General features: G+C 34.8%; 1 protein-coding gene across 1 annotated transcript; it reads right to left on the bottom strand.

Moving 5' to 3' along the window:
• Positions 1–410: 410 nt before the first annotated feature.
• On the bottom strand, positions 411–9,747 carry LOC107805700 (protein NETWORKED 1A). Its single transcript, XM_016629773.2, has 5 exons — positions 9,326–9,747; positions 8,579–8,676; positions 8,240–8,453; positions 2,449–6,710; positions 411–1,849 (listed from the first exon to the last, which is right to left on the bottom strand). Exons 3-5 carry the CDS (start codon positions 8,337–8,339, stop codon positions 629–631), a joined length of 5,583 nt encoding a protein of 1,860 aa, XP_016485259.1. The 5' UTR covers positions 8,340–8,453; positions 8,579–8,676; positions 9,326–9,747; the 3' UTR covers positions 411–628.
• Positions 9,748–15,793: the final 6,046 nt, after the last annotated feature.

Raw genomic sequence — 15,793 nt, 5'->3', positions numbered from 1 at the left:
TGTTCTTTTATACTTGGAAATCATAGAATCAATTGAGATATATTAAAACAAGAGACATCATAGCATCTTGTGTTATAATTACTATAATAGTTGCATGCTAATGCAATTGACGGACCTATTTAAGTAAGTACCTTGCTTTTAGAGATAAGTAGGAGCTGTAACACTTGAGTCACAGCCCTCTCAAAAATGAGTTCCCCTACAGCAAGCTCCTACCTACTAGATCCTGATATTATGCAATCAGATTAATTACTTCTTACTTCTTGTTGCTGGAAGTTAAATTTCGTTGTAAAATATATATGGGGGGCACCTTCCGCCTCCATTCGGGAGTTAATAGGCTTGCATAATATGGATTTAGCAGAAATCTACATGAACAAGCTGAAGCTATATTAGACTGATAATACCCTAGAGAATTTCACAAACATAAGAATTACAAATCATAAAGCACCGCTAGAATTCGTTACAGTTAAAAGTCTGAATAATCAAAATAGTATCCATGACCAAGCTTATTTTGGAACTAGGTCCATTCTAAATTATTAACGCTTCTTCTAAAACTAAACAAGGATCAGTTTCTCTCTGACACACAAGAAATGATCCTCGTCCTCCCAACAAAGTAGTAAGGTTAGAACCATTAGACGCGATATCTGATGTTGCTGTTACTGCTGCTGCTGCTACTGGAAGGTCTAAAGCAACAAAGATGAGCCTTCTTTTTCTTCTCACTGTTCCTCCTCCCGATATGGATGAAGTTCTTCAGTATGATCCCTGTGTTGCTCCTGGAAAATCTGCTCCTAGCTTTACTTTTCTTTTCGTCTTCCAGTTTCAGCAAAATGTACTGAATTTTCTGAATCTCTAGCTGCAACCGTCCAATCTTCTCAGACCCCTTTCTTGCCTGTTCTGAAACTCTCTTCTGACGGATATTCATCACCTCTTTCGTGTCTGCTGAAGCACTTCCTGTAGAATATGAGCTACTTTCCTCTGTACCCTTCATCAATTGGCTATTCAAATTCACCAGCTGTACGACCGTCTCCTCAACTTCTTGTAGCTGCTCCTTAACTGTTTCAAAATCGACATTTTTGGGCTTTCTGGCCTTTCTGTTTGCCTCCATCTTTCTTCTCAGGTTATCAACAGTCATCTGAAGACTCATCAATTTCTCTGCATCAGAAGCAAGTCGCTGGAGAATCTTCTTGTTCATTTCTTGATTTGCCTCGGACAAGTTCATTGATAACTCTAACTTGTCCACACCCAACTCCTTCTCCACTTCTGACTCTGTAGGTGGATGTTTGCCCCTCCAATCCAAATTCCTGAATTGATTGCTCGAGGTAGGCCCCTCTGTTGGATGATTTGCCCGTTTCTTAAAATCCCTCATGCTACGACTTAGGCTGCTGCCTTCTGCAGTTTCCCACAGCTCAAGCATCTGATCATCCACTCTCTCTGCCGCAGAAGTAGCTCTTCTAATTCTTTCCGGTGAGCTATCAGAGACATGATCAAGTGGTATATCTTTCATTAGCGTCCCATTTTTTACTTCAAAAGACTTAGGTTTTGCTTTACGTCGATTACGGTCATCACCATGCTCATTCTGGTGACCCCTCCTTCCTGCAAGCGCGTGTTTCTCTCGATCCGGAGAGTGCTGAGATTTTAATACCTCAATTTCACTAGCAGTACTATCTCGGACAGCCTTGATATGTAACGGTTGATGCAAAATAGGCTTGTTCATATCTTCCACTACTTTCTCAACTGATTTAATCCTAGTCCTCAACTCCTGCAAATCAAGAACACCTTTTGGCATGATGGATTGACCATCTGTCAGCTTGTTGGAGCTAAATTGATCTGAATGAACCTCAACTTCAACACACTGCAAATGCAAGCAACAAGAACAAATTTCAGCAAAAAGTTGGAGCTCATCGCTATATTCTCAGACTGAAACTTAAGAACAGGGTTGAGAACTTGGGAAATGCTGATGCTGTATATATACTGGAGCACTTTATTAAATTTTCAAAACAAGATAGTTTTCAATGTATCCACAAGACAACTCCGCAATATAATACAATTTGTTAAAGGAATGTTTGTTCAACTAGATATCCTTTGACAATTATTGCAGGCTATAAACTTAGGACTCTCAGAAAATATAAAAATGGTTTAGCCCTAAGACTAGAAACTCTTCACTGGAACTAGCTCATAAAAGATTTACAATCCTCATTCAAGAATTTTAAAAGAAATCTTGGCCAAGAATTGTATTAGGAAGTAAAGGAGAGATACATTATAAGTATATTTTCAATTACATATGGAGGAAATCTTTGAGCAATCAAATCACTAATTGATGTTTTAAAGCAACGGTCGGTCATGTACAGAAAGACCAGAACTCCATTCAAACCCAAACATAGATATGTTGTTAGCTGTAGTAAATACTAGAATAAAAGAATAAAATTGCTTACATATGAGAAAGTTTATTACCTTTGATTCCTGAGAGCCAGCTAGATTAACTTTCATAAGGAGAAGAGCATTATGCTCAAGTGAAACAACGTCATCCCTCAGAGAAGCAATTACAGGAGCATGTGCATGTAACTGTGACTTCAGTTCTCCAATTTCACTCTGCATCGAATTAATTCTTCCTTTCATCTGTTCAATCTCCAAATCTTTGGAAGCATTTTTATCCTCGAGTCTCTCACACACCTCAGTCAACTCATTCATTTTGTTTTCCAGTAGTACTTCGCGAACAGAGGAGATCTGGAGATCAAAATAGAAGGTTGCTGCCTCTGCCTCCCATAGTTCAAATTCATAGTTCTTCTCTTGGAGCTCCGAACTCAAATATTCTTCTCGCATTCGTTGCTCTTCAATTTCTTCATGCAACTTACCCAGTTCAGCTACCAAGTTCATATTCACTTCCCGAAGGACTTCAATTTCTTCGCTTTGAGTAGTATTTGTATTTGATATTTCAACTATCTTCTTTTCTAGAATTTCATTTGTCAGCATGGATTCTTGACGGTCAGTTTTTAGTGCATCGAGAGTCTTACACAATTCTGAGTTCAAATTCTCAGATGTTATAAGCTTCTGTTTGGCTTCCAAGAGCCCTGCTTCCTGCTTATCAAATAAATCTTTTCCAGTGGAAACTTCCAACTTCAAATGACAGTTAGATTCCCTGACTTCATGGAGCTCCTCTTCTAGTCTTTGAACTGATTCCTTGAGGAGTAAGTTTTCAGTCTCCTTCATTTCCAGCTTCTCCTTCAATATGCCCATCTCCTTATCAAAGTCACTAATTACACCATAAAGATTGTGCATATCTTCACATACTGACTTCAGCTCGGCAGTTTTCTCACTACCAATACTCATCAAAACTGTTGAGAGATTGCTAAGAGCTATACTATCGAGTAAAACGGCATCATTTTCCTGCTCCACCATCCATTTCTCCTCCCTGATCTCTGTGATTGTTTGCAACAAAGTTCTGTTGTCCTCAAGAACTTGGGAGTATTTCTTTTTTAATTCAAGATAAGCTGTCTGCAACTGACCATGCTCGACGGACAGACTCCCAACCTCTGCATCAAGTACAGCCGTTAGTTGACTGCCCCTGCTCACTTCAAGTCCCAACTTCGTATTCATCTCTAGGAGTTCATGATTGTCTTTCTGCGCTGTGACAAGCTTCTCCTCCATGACATTGAACTCCTCCTCTACAGATTTCTTCGCCGACTCAAGTTCCAGGGCCTCTGATTTCAGCTGTGCAAGTATAGTTAGGAGAACAGAATTTTCAACCAACACCTGCTGCTTATCATCCTCGCATTCTCCGAGCGAACATTTTAGATCCTCTATATTACCCAAAATATGACGCAGAAAACTTTGTTCATTTTCGACCTTATCTTCAGATACAAAATAAGATTCAGTGTCAAGGGCCTTAAAAACCTGATATATCCCCAGTTTCAGCCTTTCAATTTCGCCTAGCAAAAGCTCTGCTTCGACCTGCTGCTCAAGGCTCTCATTCTCTAACTCTGTAATCAGCTTGTCAGCCAATTTGGATGCCTCAACATGTTTCTGACACTCAACCAACAAAGTATAATTCTTTTCTTCCATGTCTTGTATGAATTTCTGCAGGATGAAAATTTCACACTGGGCTTTCACAGCTCTGTCGAGCTCCTCTTCAAATTCTTTCTTCCTCCACTTACTTTCTTCTTGTAGGAGATGAATATGGTTCTCCATACTAATTAATCGGGTCTCACTCTGATGAGAAAATTTGGCCCTTTCTTGTTTCTCCATTCCAACTGCAGCTCTCAGTTGTTCTACTTCTAAGCTAGTTGCTTTTTTGTCCTTCTCCAGGCAAGCATATTTTTCTTCCAATCCTGTAAATCTTGATTCCATGTATTCTAGTCTCTGTTCAACGCTTTCCAACTGAAGAGCTAGGCTACCTCTTTCAGCAAGAAGATTGGACTTCTCATTCTTCAGCAATTGGCAGATTTCTTCTAAACCCTTGGATTTTTCCCTGAGACCTTCAAGTTCAACTTTTGCACCAAAAAGAGAGTTCTCAAGAACAGCATTTTTCTCTAGGAGTTTCTGCATGCTCTCAGTTATAATTTGCAACTGAGTTAGCAAAGCGGATTTCTCAGCGACGAGGGTCGATTTTTCTCCATCGAGAATTTGGCAAGACTCTTGCAGCGCTTTCACCTTTTCCTGCGATCCCTGCAACTCGCCATTCACATCGAATAGGGAACTCTCCAAAACAGCCTTCTTTCTCAGAAGTTCATCCATATTCTCCAGCTTTTTGTGAAGGACTTCTTTCTCTAGTTTGTCCTTCTCAGACATTATTCTCAGCTCTGAGCTTTCTTCCTGCAAGCTCTTTATTGAAGACTCAATACACTCCGGATTTAAACCTGCACCCTTCACTTGCTCCACCAAAGCCTGGTAGCTCCTGTTTAGGCCCTTGATTTCCTCCTTCAAACATGAAATGTCTTGCTGAAGGTTGTTATTAAGTCCCACTTGTTCTGCAACCTCCTCTTCAAGTCTCATTTTCATCTTCCTCAGGCTAAGGATTTCATTTTCCAGATTCTCAAACGAGATGGTTGAGGACAATTTCAGTTCACTCAAGCTTTGGTTTTCATCCTTCACTCTACGAAGTTCATCTTCCAGACTATTTTTGCTTGTTTCCATGTCCTTCAACAGTTGAAGGCCATTTTTGAACTCCAACGCCAGAGCTCTCTGCTCCTCTTGAGATTTAGAGTGCAAATTTTGCAAAGCCAAAAGTGTGGCTTCAATTTGTGCATGTCTTAAGTGCTCATATTGCAAATCACTTTGAAGTTTCTCCAGCTCCCTTTGTTTCTGAGAAAGCTCTTCATCTTTCATAGTTATCTTCTTCGCCAAGCTATCTGCCTCAGTGTGCAATGACTGATTTGATGTCTCAAGCAGAACACACTTCTCTTCAGCATTTCTAAGCCTAGTAGCGCCCGCCGAAAGCTCACCATTAAGGCGTTTTACATCCTCTTGTGCACATAACAGTTCATGCTCAAGCTTGGATATTTTCTCCAGACAGTTTTTATACTCACGGACTGAGGCTTCTTTCTCCTCTGTTAGCTCCATAACCAGCCTTTTCAGTTTCTTGATCTCACTTTCAGCTCTATCAGCTTTCTCACTAAGAAGTCTGGATTCTTCTTGAGACGCCAAGAGTTTTTTCTCCAGTTCAGAAATCTTTTCCAGGCATTGTTTATACTGATGAAAGCAAGAGTCTTTTTCAGACTCTAATTTACAGATCTCATTCCTCAGATGCTGAGTTTCGGCTTCTGCCTTAATTGCTCGCTCATTTACTCCTTTTGTGTCTTCAAGTGCTTGAGAAGCCTTATCTTCCAAACTAGATATCCGCTCCAGATACTCCTTGTGTTTGCTCAAAGCAGCATCTCTTTCAGCCTCCAATTTGATAAGGGATTCCCTCAACTTCTGAACTTCATTTCCAGCTTCACTAGCCCGTTCATTGAACTTAAAGGAGTCCTTCTGTGCAGTACTGAGATCCCTCTCTACAGCAGACAACTTTTCCAGGCATTGCTGATATTGCAGGAATGTAGTTTCTTTTTCCGCCTCCACACCAGCTAGGGCTTCTTTCAGCATTTGAATTTCCCCTTCAGCTTGACCTGCACGCTCTGACTCGGCAACAACTTTGGCCTTGAGGTTTTGATTCTCAATTGATAATTCAGATACTTGAGAATGCAAACTTTGTACTTTTTCCTCTGAATTGCAGTTCAAACCTTTTTTCAATGTTCCCTCAAGGAACTTTGAATTCTTTAGCATTTCTTCCCCAGCCCCAAGCATCTCACACAATTGTTTTAGACCCCACTCACTTGTTCCCTTATCAGAATCTCCACTCTTCTGTACAGCATGCATTCTTGATAGCAGTAAGCCCACTGCATGCTGATTCAAGTCACCTGTATCCGGCAAAGCATGAGTAGGGCGCAACCCTTCAGGAGTATGTGGCTCTGCCTCCTGTGAGGAAAATCTCACTGGCGAATCTTCAAGAAGAAAGGGTACTTCATTGGGAAATGCCTCTGACATGGTCTTTTGGGCCTGCTTAAGCTCGCCCGTTACATGGTCATATCTTTCAGCTAATGCTCGGTATGCCCTGTAAAACTCCTCGACTAATTTCATTAGCTCAGGCCTTTTCTTGTAGTACATTTCAGCCCTTCTTGCAAATGAATCTGCATCTTCTTCGATGAGCTTGATCATTGCCTTCACTTTAGAATCCATTTCTGCGAAAATAAAACAGGTTTAATTCCTCATATTGGATGAGAAAATCTATTATAAAGAATTAATACATACTTTTCCTGTTAAACAAGCAGAAGTTTTTGTTAAATGAGGAGAGGAGACAAAATGCCACAGCATTATTCCACCAGCTTTTACAACTGCTTAGATACCTTTTCCCATTATATATGCACATATATAATGTTAAATATATTAAATATGCTAGGTTGAGTGAAATACAGGAGTGAGTTGAGGTTAGCAAGCATGGTGCCAATTGAAGTGTTTTTGCATATATTTCCATTAAGAGTTGGGTATTAATGAATACTTACATTACAGAATACATGTATATTATACGGGAATAAAAAGGCAAGGTTCTCTATGACAGGCACTGGCACTAGGCAGGGGTGCACATACTGTGTTACATACACAAGAGAGGGAGGCAGTGGGATTTGAAGAGACTGGAGCACCAATCTATAGGGAAACAGTAAAGACAAATTCTGCAAACGTTTGGGAGGCAAAACTAATTTCTAAAGATATCTGAAATTCATACTCTTTAACAAAATGAAGATATTTTAAATTTTGTGAATCAAATGTTGAATGAAATCGGTCCTTCTCTGCAACTGCTACTAAGGACATATAGGTTTGCCTACCTACTTTCTGAAGATCATGAGAATGGGCTATTCAATCAAAAAGGAAAAGCCCCTATTTAATTTCACAAGCCATTGTCATTACCAATAAACATAAAAGAAAAGATTTTAGTTTGTGAAAAGTTTAGAAGGCAGCCCATATCACCCCTTACCAAAAAATATCGGCCTCGGGAAAGAGGGACGGTAACATGAAGACTAGCTAGAACATAGATTCAAGGCAAGTCCCCGAATGTTAGTCTTGTTTTTGGGCAGAAAGATAAGTTATGTAGACACTCCAAGAATTTTATGCAAAAATAACCGATAGTAGAAGGTAATGGAACAATGAAACACATTTTAAATACTCTGGTGAAAAACTTCTCAATTTGAAAAACTCAAAAAAAAATGCAGGTAACCAATTCCCAAGCATAAGCTACATGTACGCATCATATACATATGCCCTACAATGGCCACATTGTTAAGTACAGATTCTTATGGTAAAGGCATAAAGCAAGACACAAGGAAAAGCATTTGCAAAATATGATCTGAGCGTGCATGAAACCTTTTACCACAATATAATAAAATCATGGTAAGCACTATGTGGAAAAAATATATTTGTTTCTCTTTGATGCTTTGATGATATATATTTTCCTTCTCGAAAAATAAATGCATGAAGCAGATGGTATCAAATCCAACTATCATATTCTATTCAAGTGTAACCATAGACATTACTTTTTTGTGATCCAAATAAAAATCACAACACCAAATAGACAACATAGGAGACATAATTAAGGACAGTAGATCTATTTCTTCCGAGGAAAATGAGCGCATAAAAATATTAGTAAGAACTAAGCAATTTCTGCAAGGCCAAGGAGAACAAAAACAAAAGTAGAGCCAAGTACAGAGATACTCACCAGTAAGATTCTCTTGAAGCCATTTTGAGTTCTTTGGGATATGACTATCCCACCACCAAGAATACTTGCGCCTGGAGTCCGAATGTTTCAAGGTTGCCATGACTCCAGCAAAGAACAAGAAAACGACTGGATTTACCCTTGGAATCTATACCAGTAATAGAAATTATGGATCCCAGACCAGTATCAAACCTTAAATTGCTTAACTATCAAGCCCCTACAGGAAAAGAGAACAGATTAAGAAGAAAGCAGACAAAACCAATTTTGGGTGTACAGGATCAAGGCCTAGGAATGAAAATCATGTGAAATGGGCATTGAAGTTAATACATCATTGCAAAATACCTGTTCTATGCCTCTGGGATCTGCCAAGAACAAACCAGAGGTGCAGCTACAGTTACTTTTCAACTTAAAAGCTTCAATGCCTGTACACTAAAAGCAACCTGAACAGGAGAAGGAAGGGAAGAAATGACTGAGAATCAGGTCTCATACATTACAAACTGCGCTATAAGCCAGATATATCTCAAAAATATGAAAGAATTATCAGTTTGTTAGACAATTATATCTCATAAAGATTAACTGCTATACACATCATAATTTGACAGTATGTTCCCTCAATTCACCAATTGACAAGATATATCAAATTCATTCAAGAAGGGGAACATTCTAACTTCTAAGCAACCCCTAATTCTGATTAAGGCTTCATTAATAGACTTGTCAAGTAGCAAAATGAAAATGGAGATATTTTCATTAACTCTTAATTACCAAGATTCTTTTTTTTTTCTGGTAAGTAGACTCCTAATTGACAAGATTTACAAACCCCAACATGAAAATCACTTATTTTGAGCAAACGGGCACGAGTAAAACCACATAAAAAATCAATCTTTTTATAATTTGAATTGAAAAAACAAACCAGAAGAACAAAATCTGGAAGCAAAAACTGTTTCTAAAAGTGTCATTGGTACCCACAACATCAAAATAAAAAGCAGTGTTCACATCAAGAACACTGACCCAATAAAATGGAACAAATGATTCTCAATAAACAAGCAAAAAAATTGGATCTTCAAAACAAAACGAAATTCAGAAAGTTACCCAAGAACACAGAAATCTGAATGAATAACAGAAGCCTGATTAGCAGCTGTGATTGTCAAAACCAACTCAGCTGCTTCATTTTCTCTCACCCCATTTCCTTTCTTGCTCTCCCTTTCTCATTTACACACACACTCTTTATCCTCTAGTTGGTACTGTGTCAATGACCCAATGTGACAATCTGTAAACAATTGCACCTTTGAATATAGGTTCAACTAGACACTGTGTATAACATATGTATAATCTTAGGATATAGGAGTACAAATTACATACATATATGTATTCTTGTAATGGTGGTAAGTTGCTAGTTGGGGGGAGGGGTTCAGTGGGGGTGGTGGTGGGGTTAAAAAAAATGACGTTGTGAAATGGAGTAAATGTTGTGTCATAAAAAAGGAAGTAATGATCTTTATCAATTTGATTTCTTTAAAAAAGATTTTATTTGTTGAGATATTGTCGCCACTTTATAGGGTAATACAACTCTTGTATACTCATGACCAAGAATGGGGGTACTTAATTTTTGGACTAATATATCCTTTGCTTGGGATCATAAAAATGTTCTTTCTTGGGTCTCATTCCATATTTTTATAAAAAAAAATCATTAATTTAGTCAAAATTAAAATCTTATGAGAACCCCTTTTTATGTGGCAGCAGCAAACCAGATCTTCTCTTTATTCTTTGCATTTTCATTAATGATACTTCGTATATTTGTTTAATTTTTAACACAAAGAACAAAGATTTTCTCGAGTGAAAATTATTCTTTGTTTTGCTAAATCAACTTGGAAGCTTAATTCTTGGAGAATTTTAGCATTTGTTTGAGTGATAGTAGATACAAAGAACTCACTTAAATAGAATTTTTTTTTATATAGCTGAATGTTTTAATTCATACAAGATTCAACAGCAGCAAGTTCTTAGGAATAACAATCAAAGTAATTAGTTACTGTTCTCTTTTATTATGAAAATAAAATTTTACTTTTTTATGTTCCAATTGAAATATCGCGTATTTTCAAATTTCTAAGAGGGCTTTAATTAGAAGTGGAAGAAGAAATTGTAGTCATATAAAATCATATTGTAGATTTTATGTGCCGACAACATATAATCTTTTCCAAATAAGGTAGGTTCATATAATATCCTACCGTTCTTGTTTTGATTACTGTAAATTATATTTATATAAAGATTTTAAAGTAAAAATAGCACGGTATAGCCAGTTTTCGGACTAGTCATTCAAAAATAGCCAGCGTTTACCAAGTCAATGAAAAATAGTCACTATTTTGCTGCAACAGTGACCGATCCAGCATAATATACTGGAGTTCGGTGCACATGTGTATGAACTCCAGCATATTATGCTGGACCAGTATACTTTGCTGGCTCCAATATAATATACTAGAGACTGGAGCACTGATGCTCCAAACTCCAGTATATTATGCTGGACCGGTATACTTGCTGGAACTCCAGTATATTATGCTGGAGTTCTAGTGTACTTATGCTGGAACTCCATCATATTATGTTGGAGTTCCAACATACTTATCTTGGAACTCCAGCATAATATACTGGCGTATTTTCCGGATTTTCAACATTGTTTTTGCTCAAATTTATCTTTACAAGAAAAGTAGCTAAATTTCGATTACTTTTGAAACTGAGCTATTTTTGAACGACCAGTTGTAAATATGACTATTTTCTAATTTCTGCCGATTTTAAAGCTACTTCAACTGAAAAGCATAATTTTAGGAACATGCTAATGCTATTAATTAATTGATTTAAAATTTTAAAAGCTGCTAAAAAGTGAAAAGTGAGGGATGTTGCAGGAGTAACAACTCATCCCACACAATTCTTTAAGGAAAATTTGATCTTTTGTCCGACAATTTCTCCTTTAGTTTTCTTGTAACATTCCATTAATTCATATATTTATTTACACAAAATTGATGTTATTTTTTGTATTTTACACAATTTCTCTTCTTCTTCTTTTTTTTCTTTTTGGTTATTTGATTCAGATTCAGTTTTGATGGGATCTTCTTTTGTTTAGCTTAAAGCATATGCATGCGTGAAAGCTTCGCTGGCTTATCAAATACTTAAAGCAAAAACAGATATGACGTTAGCTTCATTTTCTTTCCAACTTCTACAAACAATTTCACCACCTAGTTATTAATTATTATCGCGATTAAGCAAATCAATGTTATATTATTACCACATTGTATTTTGTTAATTTATACGTACTTCTGTTGTTCCATTATATATGTTCAGATAAGAGAATGGTTTAACATTTTAAAAAATGTAAAACTTATTTAATATGTGTTAGAACTTTTTATATCGTAGATAGAATCTCACAAACTTTCCTCGATATTTTGACTTGTAAAAACATATATTTGTATGCGGGTAAAACCGGAGGTAATGAGCACCCCGATTTTCCGGTAGGGCAAACGAGACAAAGAGGTAACTGCGAGGAATCGAAGTCGAAGTTGGGAGCCTTCAGTATCAAGGCCCAAACACAACACCTGCCATCGGAGCCATCGAGAACATGTCCTCCCTCCTCCTCCGGACCCGATTCGAGCTCCGAGACCCGTGAAGCAATGCCAAACGACTACACACGATTAACAAAGGACACATGCCCAACTGGATATCACGGTATAGATCTTGGTACATATCAGCGGCATATCAGTAATTAGCAAAAAGGAAATTTTTTATCTTTCTTAGGATTGTACTTAGGGTAGAACTCCTCTACTATATAAAGGGTAAGCCTATTATTTAATAAACTCTCTGTAACATGCATATCAAGTCTGTTTTCTCTGTTTCTAAAAGTTATTGCTTTTGTTCATAAGTTCTTCATAAGTGATGGCTCGGAATCGAAGGCAGGCTTCTTGTTAAACTTTTTAACCATGCCCGGACTCAATATCGCCATTAATTTGGCTGTTTATTTTATCTTTATTTGCTTACCTAATGTCATAAAACATATGTATTGAATTAACCCATATATACTTAAAACCGCGTATAAATTTTTAAAGGTAAACAATATTGCTTATGGTTTCAAGAATTACACAATCAGCATTATTTCATATTTAAAGTAGCAAAATCATATTATATCCTACGAATGCACAAAGCTGCCTTTACGTGCTAATGTTTTTCTTTTGTGTAGTTAGTATATTCTTATATTTTATTGGATCATAGATATATCCATATTTTCCTTAATTCAGCTTCTTCAAATACTCCTTAAAAGGAAATTCAAAATAAACACAGAAATAAAACTAAAAATTTCTAAAAATTAAATAGAATGAAAGTTTAAAAGGGATTAGGGAAAAAATAATCATTTTATTTAAGGAATTCGGTTTTATTTTATTATATCCATCATTATTTATGTGGGAATATATTTTAGATAAGTTGGTAGGCATAAAACAATTAAAATTCAATGCATCCAAGGATAGAAGTTTTACATAAATTAAGCTAGTTTGTCATAGAAAAACTTTTCCATTTGTGGGTTACATTATACTTGTGTTTCAAAGAATACGAAAGGATAGATGTATGTGAAATATTTAAATGATCCAGAAAAAATAAAAATAAGACTATAGGGGATGTATATATATATTAGAAGTAGAAACCTCGTGAGAGGTTGTGTAATTCTCCTGCATCTAAATTGTTAACACGTAAGGTTATTGACAGTATATTGTATTTCATGGCTTGACACCTTTTAAAAAAAATGGGAAATTGATTACAAATAAATATCCAAGTTTCACCTTATGCCATTGTATAGATGACTATAGTTGTGTCATGAGATGTCAACTTTTTTATTTTGTTGGGATAACTTATGAATATTGGTCAGCCATACTTTATCTTTTTTCACCTTGAGAGTTATAGTGGGGGAAAAAAAAGAAGGGAAAATTATGTATGAGATTAGCTTCGATTTGTTTTTCCATCATGATAATTTCATTTTTGTCGACTTTATTATCACACAGTTTCAATTAATCATAATGGAAAACCTTGTGCCTACATTAATTTGGATAGAGTGGTTGGTCTTTGACTTTCTGGCTTAGCTACATTTGAAAAATGAAGTTGTAGCAGTTTGCAATTAATTGAATTAAGGACATTTCATTATGGCTAAAGCCCTAATCAAATGGTTTTATATCTACTAGTATTAGTATCCGCACGATGTGCGGATAATATTATGATACTCCTAAATTCTATAAATTAAAAAGAATAAATTATGTGAATAACTATTGATATAAACTTAAATATTATAACCCCATATGTAGTCGGTGATACAGACAAATAAAAATATAATATTATTCAAAAATAAATACTCCCTCTCTTTCAATTTACATAAAATATTTTTCTTATTAGTCTGTTCCAAAAGAATGGCACATTTATGTATTTGGAAATAATTCAACTTTAAATATTTTATTTTACCCATTTTACATATTATGAGAAGTTTTTACACCCATATAAATATCATGGCCCCACAAAATTGTTAGGATCATAAAATTCAAAAGTTTTCTTTTTCGTTCTTAAATTCCGTGTCAAGTTAAACTATCTCATCTATATTAAAACTGAGTGAAGTCATACTATATAGAGTAATAACAAATAAAAATACATTTAGTAATATCTTAATTTAAATTATAAAAATATATTATATTATTATCTAAACATAATAAATTCTCGCATCAACATCAACTTCTACCAACCCAAAATTATACAATGACAAATTAAAATATACATACATGATAATTTATTAACAACCAATATATTCTAACTTGGGAGTTACCAACTTATAAAATAGTTGGATCGTAATTTGCTCAATAATTTTGCTAGTTAACTCAATTTTAACCACACAATTAAAGTCACTTTATTTTTAACAATTTAAATGATACATTTGGGATATAGTTAAGATTAATATATTATAATTAAATAAATATTAACCTACTTCAAAATATTTTTCTTCTACGATGCACATGTAATAAAAGAAGATGAGTTCCTACATGTAATTCTTAATTAAATGAATCTTACCTTATGATTTTTGTAATTCATTTTATTTTGTGTAAATAGCAATTCCAAATAGTGCAATTATATTCATCTATGTGTTTACCCTATCCAAAACTATTTCATTCTAATTGACACACACACACACACACACACACACACACACACACACACACACACACACACACACACACACATATATATCGACCCCATCGGTTGCTCGATCAATTAGCTCATACAATTTGAGAGAACATAAATATCAACAACGGGCTAAAAAGTTATTGTCCATACATGAGCCACTAGAGAAGAATCTATCCTCCCTTATCTATTTAGCATAGCAACTGCTAGCACTAATAGAAAAATAAAAAAAAATGTATGTATTGCTTCCAAACAATTGAGATATAAAATAAATTATAAAGAATTGGATAATTAATTTTACCGTAAGGCAACACAATTGACATTTGTTCAGCCGATGTCTGAGTCGATTCATAGTTTAAAATATTATCCCCACAGAAATGTATGTCATCAGTTCCTTTATTCTTGTGTAATTTTATGGTTGATCTACTCCCTTCCAACATATTGGAGTTGCTTTAAACATTGATAGAATCGAACAATATTTATGTGACTATTCTCTTTCTAAGAATCATTTTAAAAGTATTCGACTCCAAACCACATACATCACACGTCTTGATTCTCAAAACTGAAAATGCTAATTGAGCAAGAGATATAGATTTATTTTTAAATTAATTAAACGTATCAATTTACCCACACTATCTTTATACCCCCCCTATATTATTCTCTATACTATTAAATTTTATATAATTATTTCATTTATATGGAAGTTTGACTTTAAATTTCCATTTAAATTAACTATATAATAATTTAAATTATATTTAAATTTTTTTAATTTATTTCCCGGAATTATGCCAATTATTTATATTTTTTTAGTTTTATTTATTATAACGGTTTTAAATACATGTATCTTATTTATATAGTATATGTTAGATCATTAATATTTTAAAAGCTCTTCTCAAAGATCAAATAAGTCTTATCATTACGTATACATCTACTACTGAAATTATTTAATTACATATTTTTTCTTCTTTTTTGATTCCTTGTTCATGTTATTGCATTACCCATAACTTAGAGTTGTTCATATTATAGTCCATAACTCTCATTAATAGATGAATTTAGGTTTTTTTCTTGTAATAAAAATTATATTCATTATTTTTTTTATTATACTGCTCAAATTGATATTTAAATTTATCAATAATATTTTTGAGTATCATTTATTTATTATCTTCATTTTATATTTTAGCCTTTAAAAAATTATTTTTATTGTATACTTGTTTAAAATTCAGAAAACTTAGCCTAAAATAGACATTTTGGATTATCCATTTTGAAATAAATAAATTATTAAATATAGATACATTCTGAACTTTAGGTTAAAAACTTAAAATATATTTATCTTCAACTCATTAAAAAGTATTAAATTTTTACAATAAATTA

This window comes from Nicotiana tabacum, chromosome 7 (genome assembly GCF_000715075.1).
Source record: "Nicotiana tabacum cultivar K326 chromosome 7, ASM71507v2, whole genome shotgun sequence".
NCBI classification, from domain to species: domain Eukaryota; kingdom Viridiplantae; phylum Streptophyta; class Magnoliopsida; order Solanales; family Solanaceae; genus Nicotiana; species Nicotiana tabacum.
This window is presented reverse-complemented; position numbering and strand designations above follow the sequence as displayed.